Raw genomic sequence first — 16,381 nt, 5'->3', positions numbered from 1 at the left:
CCCGCGGGTTCAGGCAATCCACTCACCTCAGCCTCCCAAAGGTGCGGGATTATAGGCTGAGCCACTGAGCCCGGCTTTTTCAACTTTATATATCTAAAGTCTGGCATAGCCCCCAGCACTTAGAAACTTGGAAGATTTTTATTGTTTTCTTTTTTGAGTCAGAGTCTTACTCTGTCTGTTGCCCAGGCTGGAGTGCAGTGGCATGCCCACAGCCACCACAGCCTCCATGTGCTGGGCTCAGGCGATCCTTCCGTCTCAGCCTTCCGTGTAACTGGAACCACAGGCATGTACCACCACACCAGGCTAATTTTCTGATTTACTGTAAAAATGAGGTCTCGCCAAGTTGCCCAGGCTAGTCTAAAACCCCTGGTCTCAGGCAATACTCTCACCTCGGCCTCCCAAAGTGCTTGGATTACAGGCTTGAGTCACTGCACCTGGTCATAAGATGTTTTTTAAAAGAATGAATGAGGCTGGACGCGATGGCTCAGCCTGTAATCCCAGCATTTTGGGAGACCGAGGCGAGAAGATTGCCTGAGCCCGGGGTTCAAGACCTGCCTGGGCAACTTGGTGAGACCTCGTGTCTACAATAAATCAAAAAATTAGCCAGGCGTGGTGATGCACGCCTGTAGTTCCAGCTACTTGGAAGGCTGAGGCGGAATGATCGCTTAAGCCCAGCAGGTTGAGGCTGCGGTGGCTGGAAGCATGCCACTACTCTCCAGCCTGGGCGAGAGAGAGACTCCGACTCAAAAAAAATAAAATAAAAGAATGAATGAATGAAAGCATGACTAAGATTTCCACACATGGAGATTAGGAGTACAAAAAAGAAAACATTTCAAGTATGGCAGTGTCCCTCTTATCTGCAGAGGGTACTGTCCAAGACCCACAGTAGATTCCTGAAATCACAGAAACTACTAAACCCTAGGTATACAGTACTACATTTTCTCCTATACATACATACCTACGATAAAGTTTATTTCAAAATTAGGCACAGTATTCTTGTGCTTTGGAGCCATTATTAAGTAAAATAAAGGTTACTTTAGGTCAGGTGCAATGGCTCATGCCGGTAATCTCAGCACTTTGGGAGGCCAAGATGGAAGGGTGGCTTGAACCCAGGAGTTTGTGATCAGTCTAGGCAACATAGTGAGACTTGTCCCTACAAAAAAAAAAATTAGCAGGGTGTGGTGGTGCATGCCTATAGTGCCAGCTGCTGAGGAGACTGAGGTGGAAGGATTTTGTGAGTCCAGGCGTTTGAGGCTGCAGTGAGCCATGATCATGCCACTGCACTCCAGCCTGAGTGACAGAGTGAGATTCTGACTCAAAAAAAAAAAGAAAGAAAGATCATGGGATGTTCAAAGACAGATGAAAAGTTCGGGATAGCAAAATGTGTAGGTGGCAGAAGAGAAATGACTAGACGTTTCCATTAGGGGCTGGATTGAGAAAGCTTTGAATGCTAACTTGAATTTTATCTTTTAGCCAATGAGGAGCTATAGGAGTCTTATAAGCAGGGTTGTGGGTTAATTAAATTTGATTTTTTAGAAAGATAGATGCCAAGAGGAGGATGAGTAGAACTGAGAGAGGAAGACCCGCTAAACCCTTGTCATAACTCAGATGGGGAACATTAAGGGTCTGTTCTAAGGCGATGGCAGTATATGTGAAGCTGAGACCATACGCGAGAGAGATTTTTGAAGCACTTTTGTTGACCACTTAGTGTGGGTGATGAAAAAAAAGTATTAGTTAAGGGTGACATTGAAGACGGGTGCAGTGGCTCATGACTGTAACCTTAGCACTTTCAGAGGCAGAGGCGAGAGAATTGCCTGACCCGACAGGTTCGAGACCAGCCTGGGCAACTTGGCAAGACCTCGTCTATACAGTAAAGAAAAATTAGCTGGGCTGGTGGCCGATGCCTGTGGTTCCAGCTACTTGGAAGGCTGAAGTAGAAGGATCACCTGAGCCCAGCAGGTCGAGGCTGCGGTGGCCATGAGCTTGCCACTGCACTCCAGCCTGGGTGACAGAGTGAGACTCCAACTCAACGTCTCCCCCCCCGCAAAAAAAAAATAAAGCCTCCAAAGGATGACATTAATATTTCTACCTTAGGAGGCCAGATAGATGGGTGGTGATGCTAGTCATTATGTTCAGTCGTAAATAAATAGGTGCAGAATAAATATTTGATCAATGAAATTGTTACTATTATGGTGTGAAAAGCATTCCCAGAAGGAGTATAAACACCCAGGATTCTAATTCTAGCTCTGTCATTAACTTGATAGATAATCTTAGGCAAGTAGCTTAACCTCTCTGAATCTCGGTCCTTTCATCTTTATTCATTGTTTCAATTTAATTTAATTTATTTTTTAGAACCAGGGTGTCGATACATTGCTCAGACTGGATTCAAACTCCTGCGCTCAAGCAGTCTTTCTGCCTCAGCCTCCCTAATAACTGGAACTACAGCATGCACCATGACACCCAGCCCTTCATTTTTAACAGCGGTTCTCAAAGTGAGGGCCAGGGACCCCAAGGGTCCCTGAGACTCTTCAGGGATCCACAGGGTCAAACTATTTTCATAGTAATAATTAGAAGACATTATTTGCTTTTTCTATTTTTTTTTTTTTTTGGGGTTGGAGTCTCACTCTCTGTCACCCAGGCTGGAGGTATGTATGTTATAGGTCTGCGCTACCATGCCCAACTAATTTTTTGATTTATTATAGAGATGAGGTCTCGCCAAGTTGCCCAGGCTGTTCTCAAACCCATGGCCTCAGGCAGTCCTCTCACCTCAGCTTCCCAAAGTGCCCTGCCAATCTCATTTTCTTTATGAGTATACCACGTTTTCCAGAAGCTACATAATGTGTGATATTGTGACACTTTAAATGTAGCAGTAGGGGCAGATATAAACAATCCTGTTGGCTTCTGTTAAATCAGACATTAAAGTGAATTGCAAAAATGTAAAACAATGCCTCCCTACATTTTTTTTTTTTTTTGAGTTGGAGTCTCACTCTGTCACCCAGGCTGGAGTGCAGTGGCAAGCTCACAGCTACCGCAGCCTCAACCTGCTAGACTCAGGCAGTTCTTCTGGATCAGCCTTCCAAGTAGCTGGAAACACAGGCATGTGCCACCATGCCCTACTGATTTTTTGATTTATTGTAGAAACTAGATCTTGCCATGTTGCTCAGGCTGGTCTCAAATCCCTGAGCAAAAGTAATCCTCTCACCTTCACCTCCCAAAGTGCTGGGAATACAGGCGTGAGCCATCACATCTAGAAAATTTTTTGTTTTTAGAGGCAGGGTCTCGCTCTGTTGCTGGTCTCCAACTCCAGGACTCGGGCAGTCCTCCCCCTCAGCCTCCCAAGTAGCTGGGATTACAGGTGTGAGACAACTGTTCCCAGCTCTCACAATCATTTTGTTAAATGTCAAGGAGCCCTAAGACCAAAAAGTATGAAAACTACTGATCTATAAAATAGAATAATATCAAGGCTGGGCATGGTAGCTCATGTCTTTAATCCCAACACTTTGGGATGCTGAAGTGGGAGGATTGCTTGAGTCCAGGAGTTCAAGATCAGCCTGGGCAACATAGCAAGACTCTATCTCTATAAAAAAATTAAAAATTAGCCAGATGTGATGGTGCACACCTGTAGTCCCAGCTACTCGGGAGGCTGAGGTGGAAGGTCAAGGGTGTAGTGAGCCATGATTGTGCCACTGCACTCCAGCCTAGACTACAGAGTAAGACTCTGAATCAAAAAAAATAAAAATAAGGCTGGGCGCACTGACTCATACCTATAATCCCAGTACTTTGGGAGGCCAAGATGAGAGGATTCCCTGAGCCCAGGGGTTCGAGACTAGTCTTGGGCGAGACCTAGTCTCTACAATAAATAATTTAAAAAATGGTGGCACATGGTGCCTGTAGTTCCAGCTACTTGGAAAGCTGAGGCGGAAGGATCACCTGAGTCCAGCAGGTTGAGGCTGTGGTGGCCGAGAGCGTGCCACTGCCCTCCAGTCTGGGTGACAGAGTGAGACTCCAACTCAAAAAAATAAATAAATAATAAAATAACCGGGCTCGGTGGCTCAGCCTGTAATCCCGTGCCTTTGGGAGGCTGAGGTGAGTGGATTGCCTGAGCCCGCGGGTTCGAGACCCACCTGGGCAACTTGGTGAGACCTCATCTCTACCATAAATCAAAAAATGAGCCGGGCGTAGTAGCACGCGCCTGTAGTTCCAGCTACTTGGAAGGCTGAGGCCAAAGGATTGCCGGAGCCCAGCAGGTTGAGGCTGTGGTGGCCAGGAGCGGCCACTGCACTCCAGTCTGGGCATCAGAGTGAGATTCCAATTCAAAAAGTAATAATAATAATAATAAAAGCTGGAGCTGCAATGTAAGAGTGATCATTATTGCTGTCATTAATTTTGGTGAATTTTTTTTAAAGATGGAACAGATTAAGCGAGCAAACCGCCTTTATACTAATGACTCCATCTTCCTGAAGAAAACCCTCTACATCCCCATCCTGACAGAGCCCAGAGACCTGTTCAATGGTTTGGATTCTGAAGAAGAGAACGATAGAGAGGACGAGGTACACCCAAGTAAGAAAGAAGTTTGTTCACACTCAGCTGAGAGGAAGAAACAAGAAACAGGTTCACGACGTGCCAATGGTGAAGTCCTCCCCACACCTGGCCAGGAACCCCCCATACCCATCCATGACCTCTCTGCCTCTGATTTCCTTAAGAAGCTTGATACACAGATCAGCCTGTCCAAGAAGGCTGCTGCCCAGAAGCTGAAAAAAGGGGAAAGTGGGTGAGTCTTGAATGGTTTCTTACAAGTTCCTCCATAGACTCCTCTGGTCTTCCTGTCTTCCCTAACCACAAACACAAGTAAGCACAGTGACAGCAGAAACAAGGTGATAGCTTCCCCAGGTGGCCCCAAGACAGTGAGCAGAGCCAATGGCTGCTGGAAAACCGGGTTCTGTGTTCTTACTGGCGTAAACAGTTGACTGTTTTACTGCTCTTATCATCCCTGAAGGAATGTTAGGGTTCAGATTTATCTAGAGGGTACTGAGAGTCTGTCTTAGCACAGCTGGCTCGTGTATTAGGAGAGGAAGATAGCTTCCCACACACCTCTTCACCTGGCCCATTCTCAGGTTCTTCCCTTGATCTGTCACTCTTTCCCCCTTTTCCTCACCTGCAGGGTACCTGGGGAGGATACAGGTCTCCACCTGAGCTCCCCTCGGATGCAGCAACGAGCAGTCCTAGGTCCCGTGCCGCTGACCCGTACCTCTCGGACCCGGACACTTCGGGACCAGGAGGATGAAATCTTCAAACTCTGATGTCCTGTGAACTGACTGAGAGACACAACATGTTGAAGGAACAACCTGAGGGGGAGAGGAGCCTGAGGTGAGGCTCAAGGACATGGCTTCCCAGCCCGCCTCCCTCCACCCCAGCTGTCTTCCCCAGCCTCCTTGTCTGCCAAGAATTCCTTGGCCTGGGAAAGTTTTTTGTTTTCGTTTTTCTTTTTTTTTTTTTTTCTGAGTCAGAGTCTCACTGTCAGCCAGGCTGGAGTGCAGTGGCACACTCACAGCCACCACAGCCTCGACCTGCTGGGCTCAGGTGATCCTTCTGCCTCTGCCTTCCAAGTAGCTGAAACCACAGACACGTGCCACCACGCCTGGCTAATTTTTGGATTTATTGTAGAGACAAGGTCTCACCAAGTTGCCCAGGCTGGTCTTGAACCCCTGGGCTCAGGCAAACCTCTTGCCTCAGCCTCCCAAAGTGCTGGGATTATAGGCATGAACCACCGTGCCTGGCGGCCTGGGGACATTTTATTGGTAAGAGTAGGGGATGAGACTAGACCCTTCCCAGTTCTTGGGCTGAATCTAGAGCCGTCCTTTAGATTCAGAAGGCGCTTTTTACGTCCCCACCGCCTTCCTATCCCTTTCGCATTCCCTGGCTTTAGATCAGGGAAGCAGACACTTCCCCTCAACTTCCTCCTCATCGCCAACTGACTACTGTTACCTAATTTATTTGGTGCTATATTGAAGTAATATTTATTTGCCGTATTTTATTCCTTCCAATCTTAGCTGAAACATGGAATTTCTGTAGCCCCAGGGTGAGGGGAACCCAGGAACAGTGAGCCAGTGACTGCTGGTTCCCACTTCCCCACCTCTTTAGCCAAGCATGTGGTACGGACCCAACATCAGTGGTCTAGCCCCACCACAGAGAATGGCAGCCTTTCCTAGTCTCAGAGCAGAGGATTTGGGCTCAATCTTGACTGACCAATTCCCTATAACTTTTTCCCAACTTTTGGCTCTGAGAAAAAGCAGCACTGCAGGGGCCTGAAGTTTCCACTCCAGCAGTTCACCCTCTGACCTGCTTCCTTGGGCTTTGAAGAGGAAGGATTTGTGGAAGTGTCTTTGTTGCCCCTCCCCCACCAGAGCTTCGCTGCCTTGGTCTTCAGCGCATATTTATTTGCAGTTTGTAGCACTGATCTACGGTACAGGATTTTTTTCTTTTTAAACAGAAGATGTAGGCAAGAGAATCTCAGTAATGCTGGAAATATGCCTCTGTCTCCCTTATGGAAATGGTGAGAGGTGAGATAAGTGGTGTTTATATACCTCTTTTCCTCTGTGATGTTCATAAGGTTTAAGAAGCTGGAGAGATTAAACACTGAGCCCTGTGCATGTTTTAGTAGTTTTATTTCCCCTGTGAGAATCTCCCCTGCTCTGTTCCCTTCCTCCTGCACTCTGGAACAGAGCCTCTGGTTTCTGTCCATGCTCAGTATCTAAGGACCACATTCCCCCCCTTCTGTCTTGAATGTCCCCAAAGGGGTTATATGGGCTGTGCCGCCTTCCCTTGGTTCACAGCGAAGGGGGCTTCCCTGTTTCAGAAGTCCCCAATGGGAGACACAGAGATCCAAGTTTCACTTCATCTTTTTCAGGCAGCTCTGTTTCCTGTCCTAGGGCTGGATTGGGAGAGAGGGCTCACCTCTCAGCACTGCTCCTTGTCCAGCAGTTTGGGGGTGGGGTGGTTTCAGAGTCAAAGCACTCTTGGGAAAGAATGAAGCCTGAAGGCTGAAAAGTGTTAGTGCAGATGAGCAGGTTAGGAAGCCCGTTGTTTTCTCAGTCAACCATTTGCCAAGGTGGAATGTGCTGGGTGCAGGGTTCTCAGAGTTTCCCCTCGTCTAGCAGCTTCCTGAGGCCATCACAGATCTTGCCAAGGTGCTGAGTGAAGCCAGGCCCGTAGAGGGCTGTGAGCAGGCCGGGGTCAGAGAAGTGATCGAACACGTGGCGGATGCGGCCATGTGACTTGGGCGTGAGGTGATGCTCCACCAACTCCAGCAGCATATCCCGGCACTCGGTCAGCAGGCCGACCAGAACAGCAGCCTCAAAGGTGAAGTCCACCTCGCCAAAGCTCAGCGCCGTCATGGCACCCTGCCGCAGCTTCTGGCGAAAGCGGGTAGCCAGAGCCAGCTCACTGGGGCCAAAGGAGCCATTGCGGTGTAACACGGCCACCTTGACGGCCACCTTTATCAGGTCCTTGATTACCCTCTGGGCCTGGGGCCGGCTGTGCGTGTACTCCTTGGACACACGGTAGAGCTCGTCGAGCACCTCACTGCTTGTCTCGTCAATGAAGAGGTGAGCCACAGACCGGCCCGCCATCTTACTCAGTAGTTTCTTCTCTGCTTGCAGTGCCAGACTCTTAGAGCTGAAGGATTCCATGATTCCTGGGGAGTAGGAAATGTGGTCAGTCACTACAAGAAAGGCCACAGGCTTCCTTAGAAAGAGAGAAATGGCTTTTCCCCTTTCTGTTGCTTATTTAGTCTCTGTCTCATCATCATCTTTGTTTGTCACCTTTTCCCCCAGACCCTTCAGTCCTCTGGGCCTTGCTCCTGCTTTTGTCCTTAAGTGCTGTAGGAAATCTTTTTTTCTTTGAGTCATTCTCACTGTCACCCAGATGGAGTGCAGTGGCATACTCACAGCTGCCATAACCTTGACCTGCTGGGCTTCCTTCCACCTCAGCCTTCCAAGTAGCTGGAACTACAGGCACTTGCCATGATGCCCAGCTAATTTTTTTAATTTATTGTAGAGACAAGGTCTTGCCAAATTGCTCAGGCTGGTCTTGAACCCCTAGGCTCAGGCAGTCCTCTCACCTTGGCCTCCCAAAGTGCTGGGATTACAGGTATGAGCCACCACACCCGGGCTTGCTGTAGGAAATCTTTTTTTTTTTTTTTTTTTGAGTCGGAGTCTCTGTTGTCCAGGCTAGGGTGCAGTGTCATGTTCACAGCCACCGCAACCTCGACCTGCTGAATTCAGGCAATCCTTCCACCTCAGCCTTCCAAGTAGCTGGAACTACAGGTGCGTGCCTCCACGCCTGGCTAATTTTTTGATTTATTGTAGAGACGAGGTCTCACCAAGTTGCCCAGGCTAGTCTCGAACCTGTGGGTTTAAGCAATCCTCTTGCCTCCAACTCCCAAAATGTTGGGAATACAGGTGTGAGTCACCGCGCCTGGCTGAAATCTTAATCTCCAAAACAACCCAGAGGAGCCTCCCCTGGCTGGATGAATGTGAGCACACAGGAGGGTAGGCTGCTACAAGTTATCTCTAGGAGAAGTAGGCTTTGGTGCTACAGTGAAGATAACATTTGCCTGGTAGAGAATTCTTACAGCTACCTTTTTTTTTTTTTAGCATCATGGAGTACATGTGAGGATTTGCTACATAAGTATATCGTGCGAAGGCGAGGTTAGGGCTTCTGATGAGCCCTTCCCCCAATGGTGGGGCTGGTATACACTGGGTGGTTTGGTGTCCCTTATCCTCCCTCCATCCCACAGCTACCATTTTTGAACACTGACTGTGTATGAGGTGTAGGTATTACTATCCTTGTTTTACTCCTGAGCAGATTGAAACTTTTGTTAAATAATTTACTGAAGATCAAATGCAACTACTTTTCTGAACCCAAAAGCCCATGGCAGCTAGTGCTCCATGCTGCCTTCAAAGAAGTAAGAAACAGGGCCAGGCATGGTTTGGGAAGCTGAATCAGGAGGGTCGCTTGAGGCCAGGAGTTCAAGATCAGCCTTGGCAACAGAGCAAGCCCCCATCTCTACCAAAAAAAATAGGATTTCAGGAATCCAAGGAATACTAACGTTTATTTATTTATTATTTTTTGAGTTGAAGTCTCGCTCTGTCACCCAGGCTGCAGTGCAGTGGCACGGTCATGGCCACCCCTACCTCAAACTATTGGGCTCAGGCGATCCTTCAACTTTAGCCTTCCAAGTAGCTGCAACTATTGATGAGCACCACCATGCCTGGCTAATTTTTTGATTCATTGTAGAAACGAGGGCTCACCAAGTTGCCCTGGCTGGTCTTGAACCTCTGAGCTCAGGCAATCGTCTCACCTCGGCTTCCCAAAGTGCTGGGATTACAGACGAGCCACAGCGCCCTGCTGAATACTAACGTTTACTGAGAACCTTCTATGTGCCGAGTGTTTTAGGTGTGTCATCTCAGTCTCCCAACCCTCCATCAGGTCGGTATCCTCATTTTGCAACAAGACAACTGAAGCTAAGAGAAATGAACCAATTGGCCATAGGCACTAGTTAATGAAAATGGGCTTCAAACCAAATAATCCAGAAAAAACCCTTTCCCTGGAATGCTCTCAGTTGAGCCTGAAGCGCACTGAGGAAGGCCGAGAAACAGACACCTCAAGAAGGGTAGGCAATGCTCAGGGTCTGGGGTCTTGCTGGACAGAACCAAAGATCCTTTTGGGGGCGAACCAGCTGCCTGTGTCCAGGGTTCTCTCCCCATGGTCTTTGCCTGTGGTTGTTTTGCTTCTTACTTCCCCCTCCCCTGCTCTGCAGGATGTGGCTGCAACCGCAGTGAGGAACAGCCTCACCCTCTCCCCCAAACCAAAATGGGAGTCGGAAGAGTCAGGGGAGATGGGTACTTGGGGGGTTCTTTGCCAACTGAATCATCCAGGGGGAACCTGGAGCCTTGCTCGGCTCCCAGCTGTGCTGGGGTTTTCTGGACCATGCTCCCCAGCCGGAAGAGGAGATTGCTCCATGCGAGCCTTCCTTCCTCCTTGGCCTTCCTGTTACCAGCTCTCCATTGCCCCCATGGCCATTTCACATTGGCTCCGCCGCCCTCTCTGTGTCTCTGTTTCTGTCTCCCTTTTTCTGGTGTCTGCATTTTCCCCGTGATCCCCTGGCCTGGCCGAGCTCTCCCTCTGGCCTTCACCCATCCACCTGCGTGTCTCCTAAGACCTCCCCACGTTGTTCATCACACACCCGTACCCACCCCCCCAGCCTTTCGTCTGCCCCTACCCCCATCCCAAACCAGGTCTTTCTTTCAGAGCTGCTTTGCCTTGGGGAAAACCACGCTCCACTGGGGACCTAAGAATTGCACAAGTGAGAGTTTCACTACATGGAAAGCTAAGGCTGAAAGAGCTGGGAACTCCCGCCACCATTCCCCCTAAAGCCTACCCTTCTGTCACTGCCGGTGCCTCACCTGCTGTGCTGGGTACCAGCCTTGCTTGCCTTGGATGTTCCCGGAAAGCTGGCAGAATGGAGAAGCTCCACTTAGAGTGCGAGGCCCTTGGACTTGGCCCCGCCCCTTGAGCCCCGCCCACCTACTCTCGGCTCAACCTCCGGTTCATCACCACTGCCATCAAAGCCTATGGCCCAAGAGCACCCTAGAAATAAGACAAAGGTAAAAAAAAAAAAAAAAAAAAAAAAAAAGGATTCCGTGGGAAACAGTCTTAATTCTTTGAGGTGGGAAAGAGGGATTCGTACATCCCCTCTCTCAAATGAGTTTCTTTTCTTGAGATCCTGTCCTTGGGTTTCTGGGGCTGGGGAGGATGTCAAGGCCAGGTTGCTGGGGTGTGGTCGGTGGCTAAGGTTCTGAAGAGTGAAGGGCGGTACCGTGGGGCAACGGTCCCACAAGCATACTCTTCCAGCGCCTGACAGGTAAAGGCACAGACTGCCTTCGCCCCTAATCCGGGAGAGAGGAAGGAGCCGGGGCCTGGGCTGCAGAGCCGTACGTGACCACCAGGTGTCAGCACAGCACTGACCCAGTAGAGGACTAAGCCCCTGAGCTCTGCAGCACTGGGGACACAAAAATGAGGGGAAGTCACAGTTGTTGAACGAGGCTAAAATATTTACCATCAAGAATCTTACAAGCTGGTCAGGGAGATCGGCTGAGGCATGGATAACTGTAATACAAGTCAAACAATGCCATTAACCTTAAGAGAGGTTTAAAGAATTACTAGAGTAAAGAAGCTTAGACTAATTCTGATAGGGCTGAAGAGGCAGGTTTAGAAGGAAGGATTCAACTATTTAATATCCAAGATGGGGAAGTGCTTCCCAGATAATGGGCGGCATAAGAACGTGGGGAATAAACATGGCACAGGGCATCCTCAGGAAGCAGGAATTTATTTTGTGTGTTTGGCGCACAGGTTGTTTGAGAAGGAAAAAGACCAGATAATGACAGGCTTTAAAGAAATTGCTGGGCCGAGCACAGTGGCTCACGCCTATAATTACAGCACTTTGGGAGGCTGAGGTGAGAGGATTTCCTGAGCCCAGGGTTTGAGACCAGCCTGGGCAACTTGGCAAGACCTTGTCTCTACAATAAATAATTAGCCAGGCCTGACGATGTGTGCCTGTAGTTCCAGTTATTTGATCGTGCCACTGCATTCCAGCCTGGGCAACAGAGTGAGACTCCGACTCAAAAATAAAAGAAATAAATTGCTCCGCTGGGCACAGTAGCTCAAGCCTGTAATCCCAGCACTTTTATTTTGTATTTTGAGCCCAGGGATTCAAGACCAGTCTGGACAATTTGGCAAGACTTCGTCTCTACAATTAAAAAAATTAGCCAGGTGTGGTAGCGTGCATATATAGTCCCAGTTACTTGGAAGGCTGAGGCTAAATGATTACCTGAGCCCAGCCAGTTGAGGCTGTGGTGGCCGTGAGAGTGCCATTGCACTCCCAGTCCGGGCAACACAGTGAGACTCCAAATAAAATAAAATAAAAATTGCTCAGTCTCAGGAGGTCAAGGCTGCAGTGAGTCATGAGTATGCCACTGTACACTAGCCTGAGCAACAGAGTGAAACCCTGTCTCTACTAAAAAAATGTATACATCTATACTTTTCTTTTTTCTTTTTCTTTTTTTTTTTGAGTTGAAGTCTCACTTTGTCTCACCCAGGTTGGAGTGCAGTGGCACACTCACAGTCACCGCAGCCTTGACCTGCTGGGCTCAGGCGATCCTTCCACCTCAGCCTTCCCTTCCACCTCAGCCTTCCCTTCCACCTCAGCCTTCCCTTCCACCTCAGCCTTCCAAGTAGCTGAAACTATAGGTGCATACCATCACGCCCAGCTAATTTTTTAATTTGTTGTAGAAATGAGGTCTCAGCAAGTTGCCGAGGCTGGTTTCAAACCCCTGGATTCAGGCAATCCTCTCAGCTCCACCTCCCAAAGTGTTAGGATTATAGGCATGAGTCACCATGCCCAGCCCAGACCTTTTCTATAGGCAGTGGGGAGATATTAAAAGTGCTTGATCAGCCGGGCTCGGTGGCTCAGTCTGTAATCCCGTGCCTTTGGGAGGCTGAGGTGAGTGGATTGCCTGAGCCCGCAGGTTCGAGACCCGCCTGGGCAGCGAGACCTCCTCTCTACAATAAATCAAAAAATCAGCCGGGTGTGGTAGCACATACCTGTAATTCTGGCTACTCGGAAGACTGACGCGGAAGGATCGCCGGAGCCCGGCAGGTCGAGGCTGCGGTGGCCGGGAGCGGCCACTGCACTCCAGTCTGGGCAACAGAGTGAGACTCCAACTCAAAAAACAAACAAACAAAAGTGCTTGATCAGGGGAGTGAAATAATTAGCTCAGTGGGAACATTTTAGATGCTTCAGTAAACTTTTAGGCTTGGCACAGTGGCTCATAGTTATAATCCCAGCACTTCGGGATGCTGAAGTAGAAGGATTGCTTGAGCCCGGGAGTTTGAGACCCGCCTGGACAACATAGCAAGACTCCATTTCTACAAAAAATATGTGTTTTTAATTAGCCAGATATGGTGCAAGCCTGTAGTTTGGCTTGAGAGACTGAGATGGGAAGACTGAGCCCAAAATTTGAAGCTGTAAAGAGCTATGATTGTGCCACTGCCCTCCAGCCTGGGCATTGGAGTGAAACCCCTATATTAAAAGAGGAAAAAAAGTTTATTTTTTTTTAGCTGAGGAAAAGAGGTTTTTTTTGTTTTTTGTTTTGTTTTGTTTTTTTTGAGTTGGAGTCTTACTCTGTCGCCCAGGCTGGAGGGTAGTGGCATGCTCACCTGCTGGGCTCCAGCACTCCTTCCGCCTCAGCCTTTCAAGTAGCCGGAACTACAGGCACATGCTGGCTAATTTTTTATGTATTGTAGAGACGAGGCTAATTTTTGATTTATTGTAGAGAAGAAGTCTCGACAAGTTGCCCGGGGTTGGTCTCAAACTCACAGGCTCAGACAATCCACTTGCCTCAGCCTCCCAAAGTGCTGGGATTACAGGCTGAGCCACCGAGCCCATCCAGAAAAGGAATTCTTGAAGGAATTGCTCAGGAGAATAGCTTGCTGAATCATAAGATGAGAACCCATGAGAGATCTTGGCGATTTGATGATTTTACAAGAAAATGTTCTAGAAGAAGGGAAAGCATTGGAAAGTTGGTTGGTTGTACAAAGTTGAAGAGTAGATTAAAGTTCAGAAGTAGTCAGCATCCCACTGACTCCAGGAAGATTGGGTTTCTTCCTGAGACAAGGCTGGGTCTTGGTTCCTTGGTTATTACCATGTCTTTCTTCATCACTCCCAAGGTCTAGAGCTGAGGGTTCTTGATACAACTTGGATTAGGAGATGCTGATAACTCTTTTAAGGAGTTTGGTAGCAAAGAGATGAAAAGAAATGGAAAGCTTAAGGCGAATAGCCGGATTGAGAGAGGGAAGGAGCCATTTTTATCTTGTAGTTGAGTATATTAATAGGTTGAGAAGAGCCAGTAGAGAGGGAGGCTTAGAAAATACAAAGAAAAAGTGGTACTTATGGAGTCAGGTGTGGGGGCAGATGGAAAAGAATGGATTAAGAGTTCAGGGGACATAGCCAGACGCAGTGGCTCATGCCTGTAATCCCAGCACTTTGGGAGACGGAGGTAAGAGGATTGCCTGAGCCCAGGGGTTCGAGACTAGCCTGGGCACAGAGTGAGACTCTGGCTCAAAAAAGTTCAGGGGAGGGAAGTGAGAGGTATAAAAGCGGAGCTAACATTCATTGGGTGTACTCTGCTAGATGTTATGTAAACATCTCTAATTCTCACAATACACTTATGAATGAAATGTCACTATATCCCTTTTGCTGATGGAAAAAAATGGAAGCTTAAAGAGGTTAAATAAGCTGTCCCAAAGTTACAGCACTAGCACATGGCAACATGAGGGCGGGGCCATGTGGGATTCTCGAGGCTGTGTTTTTTCTGATAATTACCTTACAAGGTTATGGGGCGATAATATCAATCTCATAATAGATGTGGCAGCTTTCTGCTTCTGTCTGCTCGAGCAATGCACTGATCACACACTCTGGGGACAAGACTAGGAGGCACTACCAAAGTCTCAGGAAAAGGAAGAGTCCTTTTTGTAAGAAATGTATAATCTAGTTGGAAAATAAGGGGAATAACTTCTGAATCCACAGTTCTGTGGCTGTCTTTTTTTTTTTTTTTTTGAGTTGGAGTCTCTCTGTTGCCCAGGCTGGAGTGCAGTGGCACGCTGATGGCCACCACAGCCTGGACCTGCTGGGCTCAGGCAATCCTTCTGCCTCAGCCTTCCAAGTAGCCGGAACTACAGGTGTGCACTACCACGCCCAGCTAATTTTTAAAAATTTATTTATTGTAGAGATGAGGTCTTGTCAAGTTGCCCGGGCTGGTCTCGAATCCACGGGCTCAGGTAATCCACTTGTCTCGGCCTTCCAAAGTGCTGGGATTACAGGCTAACCACTGAGCCTAGCTGAAGCAAACAGTATTAACTATACCTATACTAAGTTTTGGGGTCCTCACTGTTTTCCTGGATAATTAATTTCACAGTGCTGCCTCTGAGTAAAAAAAATGGCTAAGTGATGATATTGTGAATGTATGAAACACTTGAGTTTACAAAACATTTCGCCTATGTTATCTTATTTGATCCTGTGAGGCAGGCAGGTAGATAATATGTTCATTCACAGATGATAGACTCAGCCTTAGAGATAAGTGGTGAATCTAGCTAGGTCTTACTCACTCCACATGGTACTCTATGTAATTAATGTAATTAACAATGCCTTTTGAATAATGTCTATTTGAAACAGAATGAAATGTTTTGCACTTAATTGGATAACTTCAGTTATTTGGAAAAACATTCAGAATGGAGCAGTGCTGTTTGGTTTAGCTGAGGTTTTACCATGGTTAGAATCAGTGCTTTCATATCAGATCAGGAAAGGAAAGTTCAGTATGGTTTAAAGCAGTCAAGCAAGACATCAGCCTGACATAGCTAGAGATAGTTCATAGCTTTTAATCTTTTTTTTTTTGCTTTTAATCTTTGATATATTTATTTCTTCCTCTACTTACTATATGCCAGGCATTATGACTAAGTACTGGGGATAAAAAAGACAAAAGACAAGTTTCCTGTCTTTAGACTAAGTAGTAAATGTGAAAAATCCACATGGAAGTATCCAATAAACAGTTATATCACTGAGTTTACAGTCAGGAGAAAGGCCTGAGTTGAACACCTAGATGTTATGGTGGTCAGCTTAGAAGCGGTTATTGTAACTGTTGGTGTGGATTAGCTTGAGATCGTGTAGATTACAAAGAGGTGGCTAAAGACATGGCCCTAGGGAATACCAACATTTAAGGATACGTCAGAGAAGGCTGAGAGAGTCCATGTGCATAGAAGTGAAGCCATTCTACATATGTATTTATTAAGCTCCTAGTCTCTGTCAAGAGAAAGAAGGACCCCAGAAGCCAAAAGAGGAGAGCATTTTAAGGAAGGAGGGGTCAACAAGGCCAAACGCCACAAGGAGGGCAAAAGGATAGATACCCAAGAGCTGTTCATTGAATGCGACCAGGAGGTCATGGGTAGTCTTTTTTTTTGAGTTGGTGTCTCACTCTGTCGCCCAGACTGGAGTGCAGTGGCCGCTCCTGGCCACCGCAGCCTCGACATGCTGGGCTCCGGCAATCCTTCCGCCTCAGCCGTCCAAGTAGCTGGAACTACAGGCGCGCGCTATCATGCCTGGCTCATTTTTGATTTATTGTAGAGATGAGGTCTTGCCAAGTTGCTCAGGTGGGTCTCAAACCCACAGGCTCAGGCAATCCACTCACCTCAGCCTCTCAAGGCGCGGGATTACAGGCTGAGCCATCAAGCCCGGCTATCGGTAGTCTTTTTTTTTTTTTTTTTTTTG

The 16,381-nt window shown here is 47.7% G+C and overlaps 2 protein-coding genes across 3 annotated transcripts in view; one reads left to right on the top strand and one right to left on the bottom strand.

Annotated features, from left to right (window-relative positions):
• LYSMD1 (LysM domain containing 1) overlaps positions 1–5,313 on the top strand; it is an 8,141-nt gene extending 2,828 nt beyond the window's left edge. For both annotated transcript variants that reach the window (XM_021719462.1, XM_008071781.1), the window contains exons 2-3: positions 4,407–4,771; positions 5,162–5,313. In XM_021719462.1, coding sequence (XP_021575137.1) covers positions 4,407–4,771; positions 5,162–5,300 — 504 coding nt within the window. In that variant the 3' untranslated portion in view covers positions 5,301–5,313. The remainder of the gene's footprint in view (positions 1–4,406; positions 4,772–5,161) is intronic.
• Positions 5,314–6,648: 1,335 nt separating this feature from the next.
• On the bottom strand, positions 6,649–10,559 carry TNFAIP8L2 (TNF alpha induced protein 8 like 2). The gene is made up of 2 exons (XM_008071780.1): positions 10,467–10,559; positions 6,649–7,720 (listed from the first exon to the last, which is right to left on the bottom strand). The coding sequence occupies exon 2, from the start codon at positions 7,686–7,688 to the stop codon at positions 7,134–7,136; it is 555 nt and encodes a 184-aa protein (XP_008069971.1). The 5' UTR covers positions 7,689–7,720; positions 10,467–10,559; the 3' UTR covers positions 6,649–7,133.
• Between the last annotated feature and the right edge of the window lie 5,822 nt (positions 10,560–16,381).

The sequence above is a fragment of the Carlito syrichta genome, unplaced genomic scaffold, assembly GCF_000164805.1.
Source record: "Carlito syrichta isolate Samal-C Ts95f unplaced genomic scaffold, Tarsius_syrichta-2.0.1 Scaffold314725, whole genome shotgun sequence".
Classification (NCBI taxonomy): Eukaryota; Metazoa; Chordata; class Mammalia; order Primates; family Tarsiidae; genus Carlito; species Carlito syrichta.
This window is presented reverse-complemented; position numbering and strand designations above follow the sequence as displayed.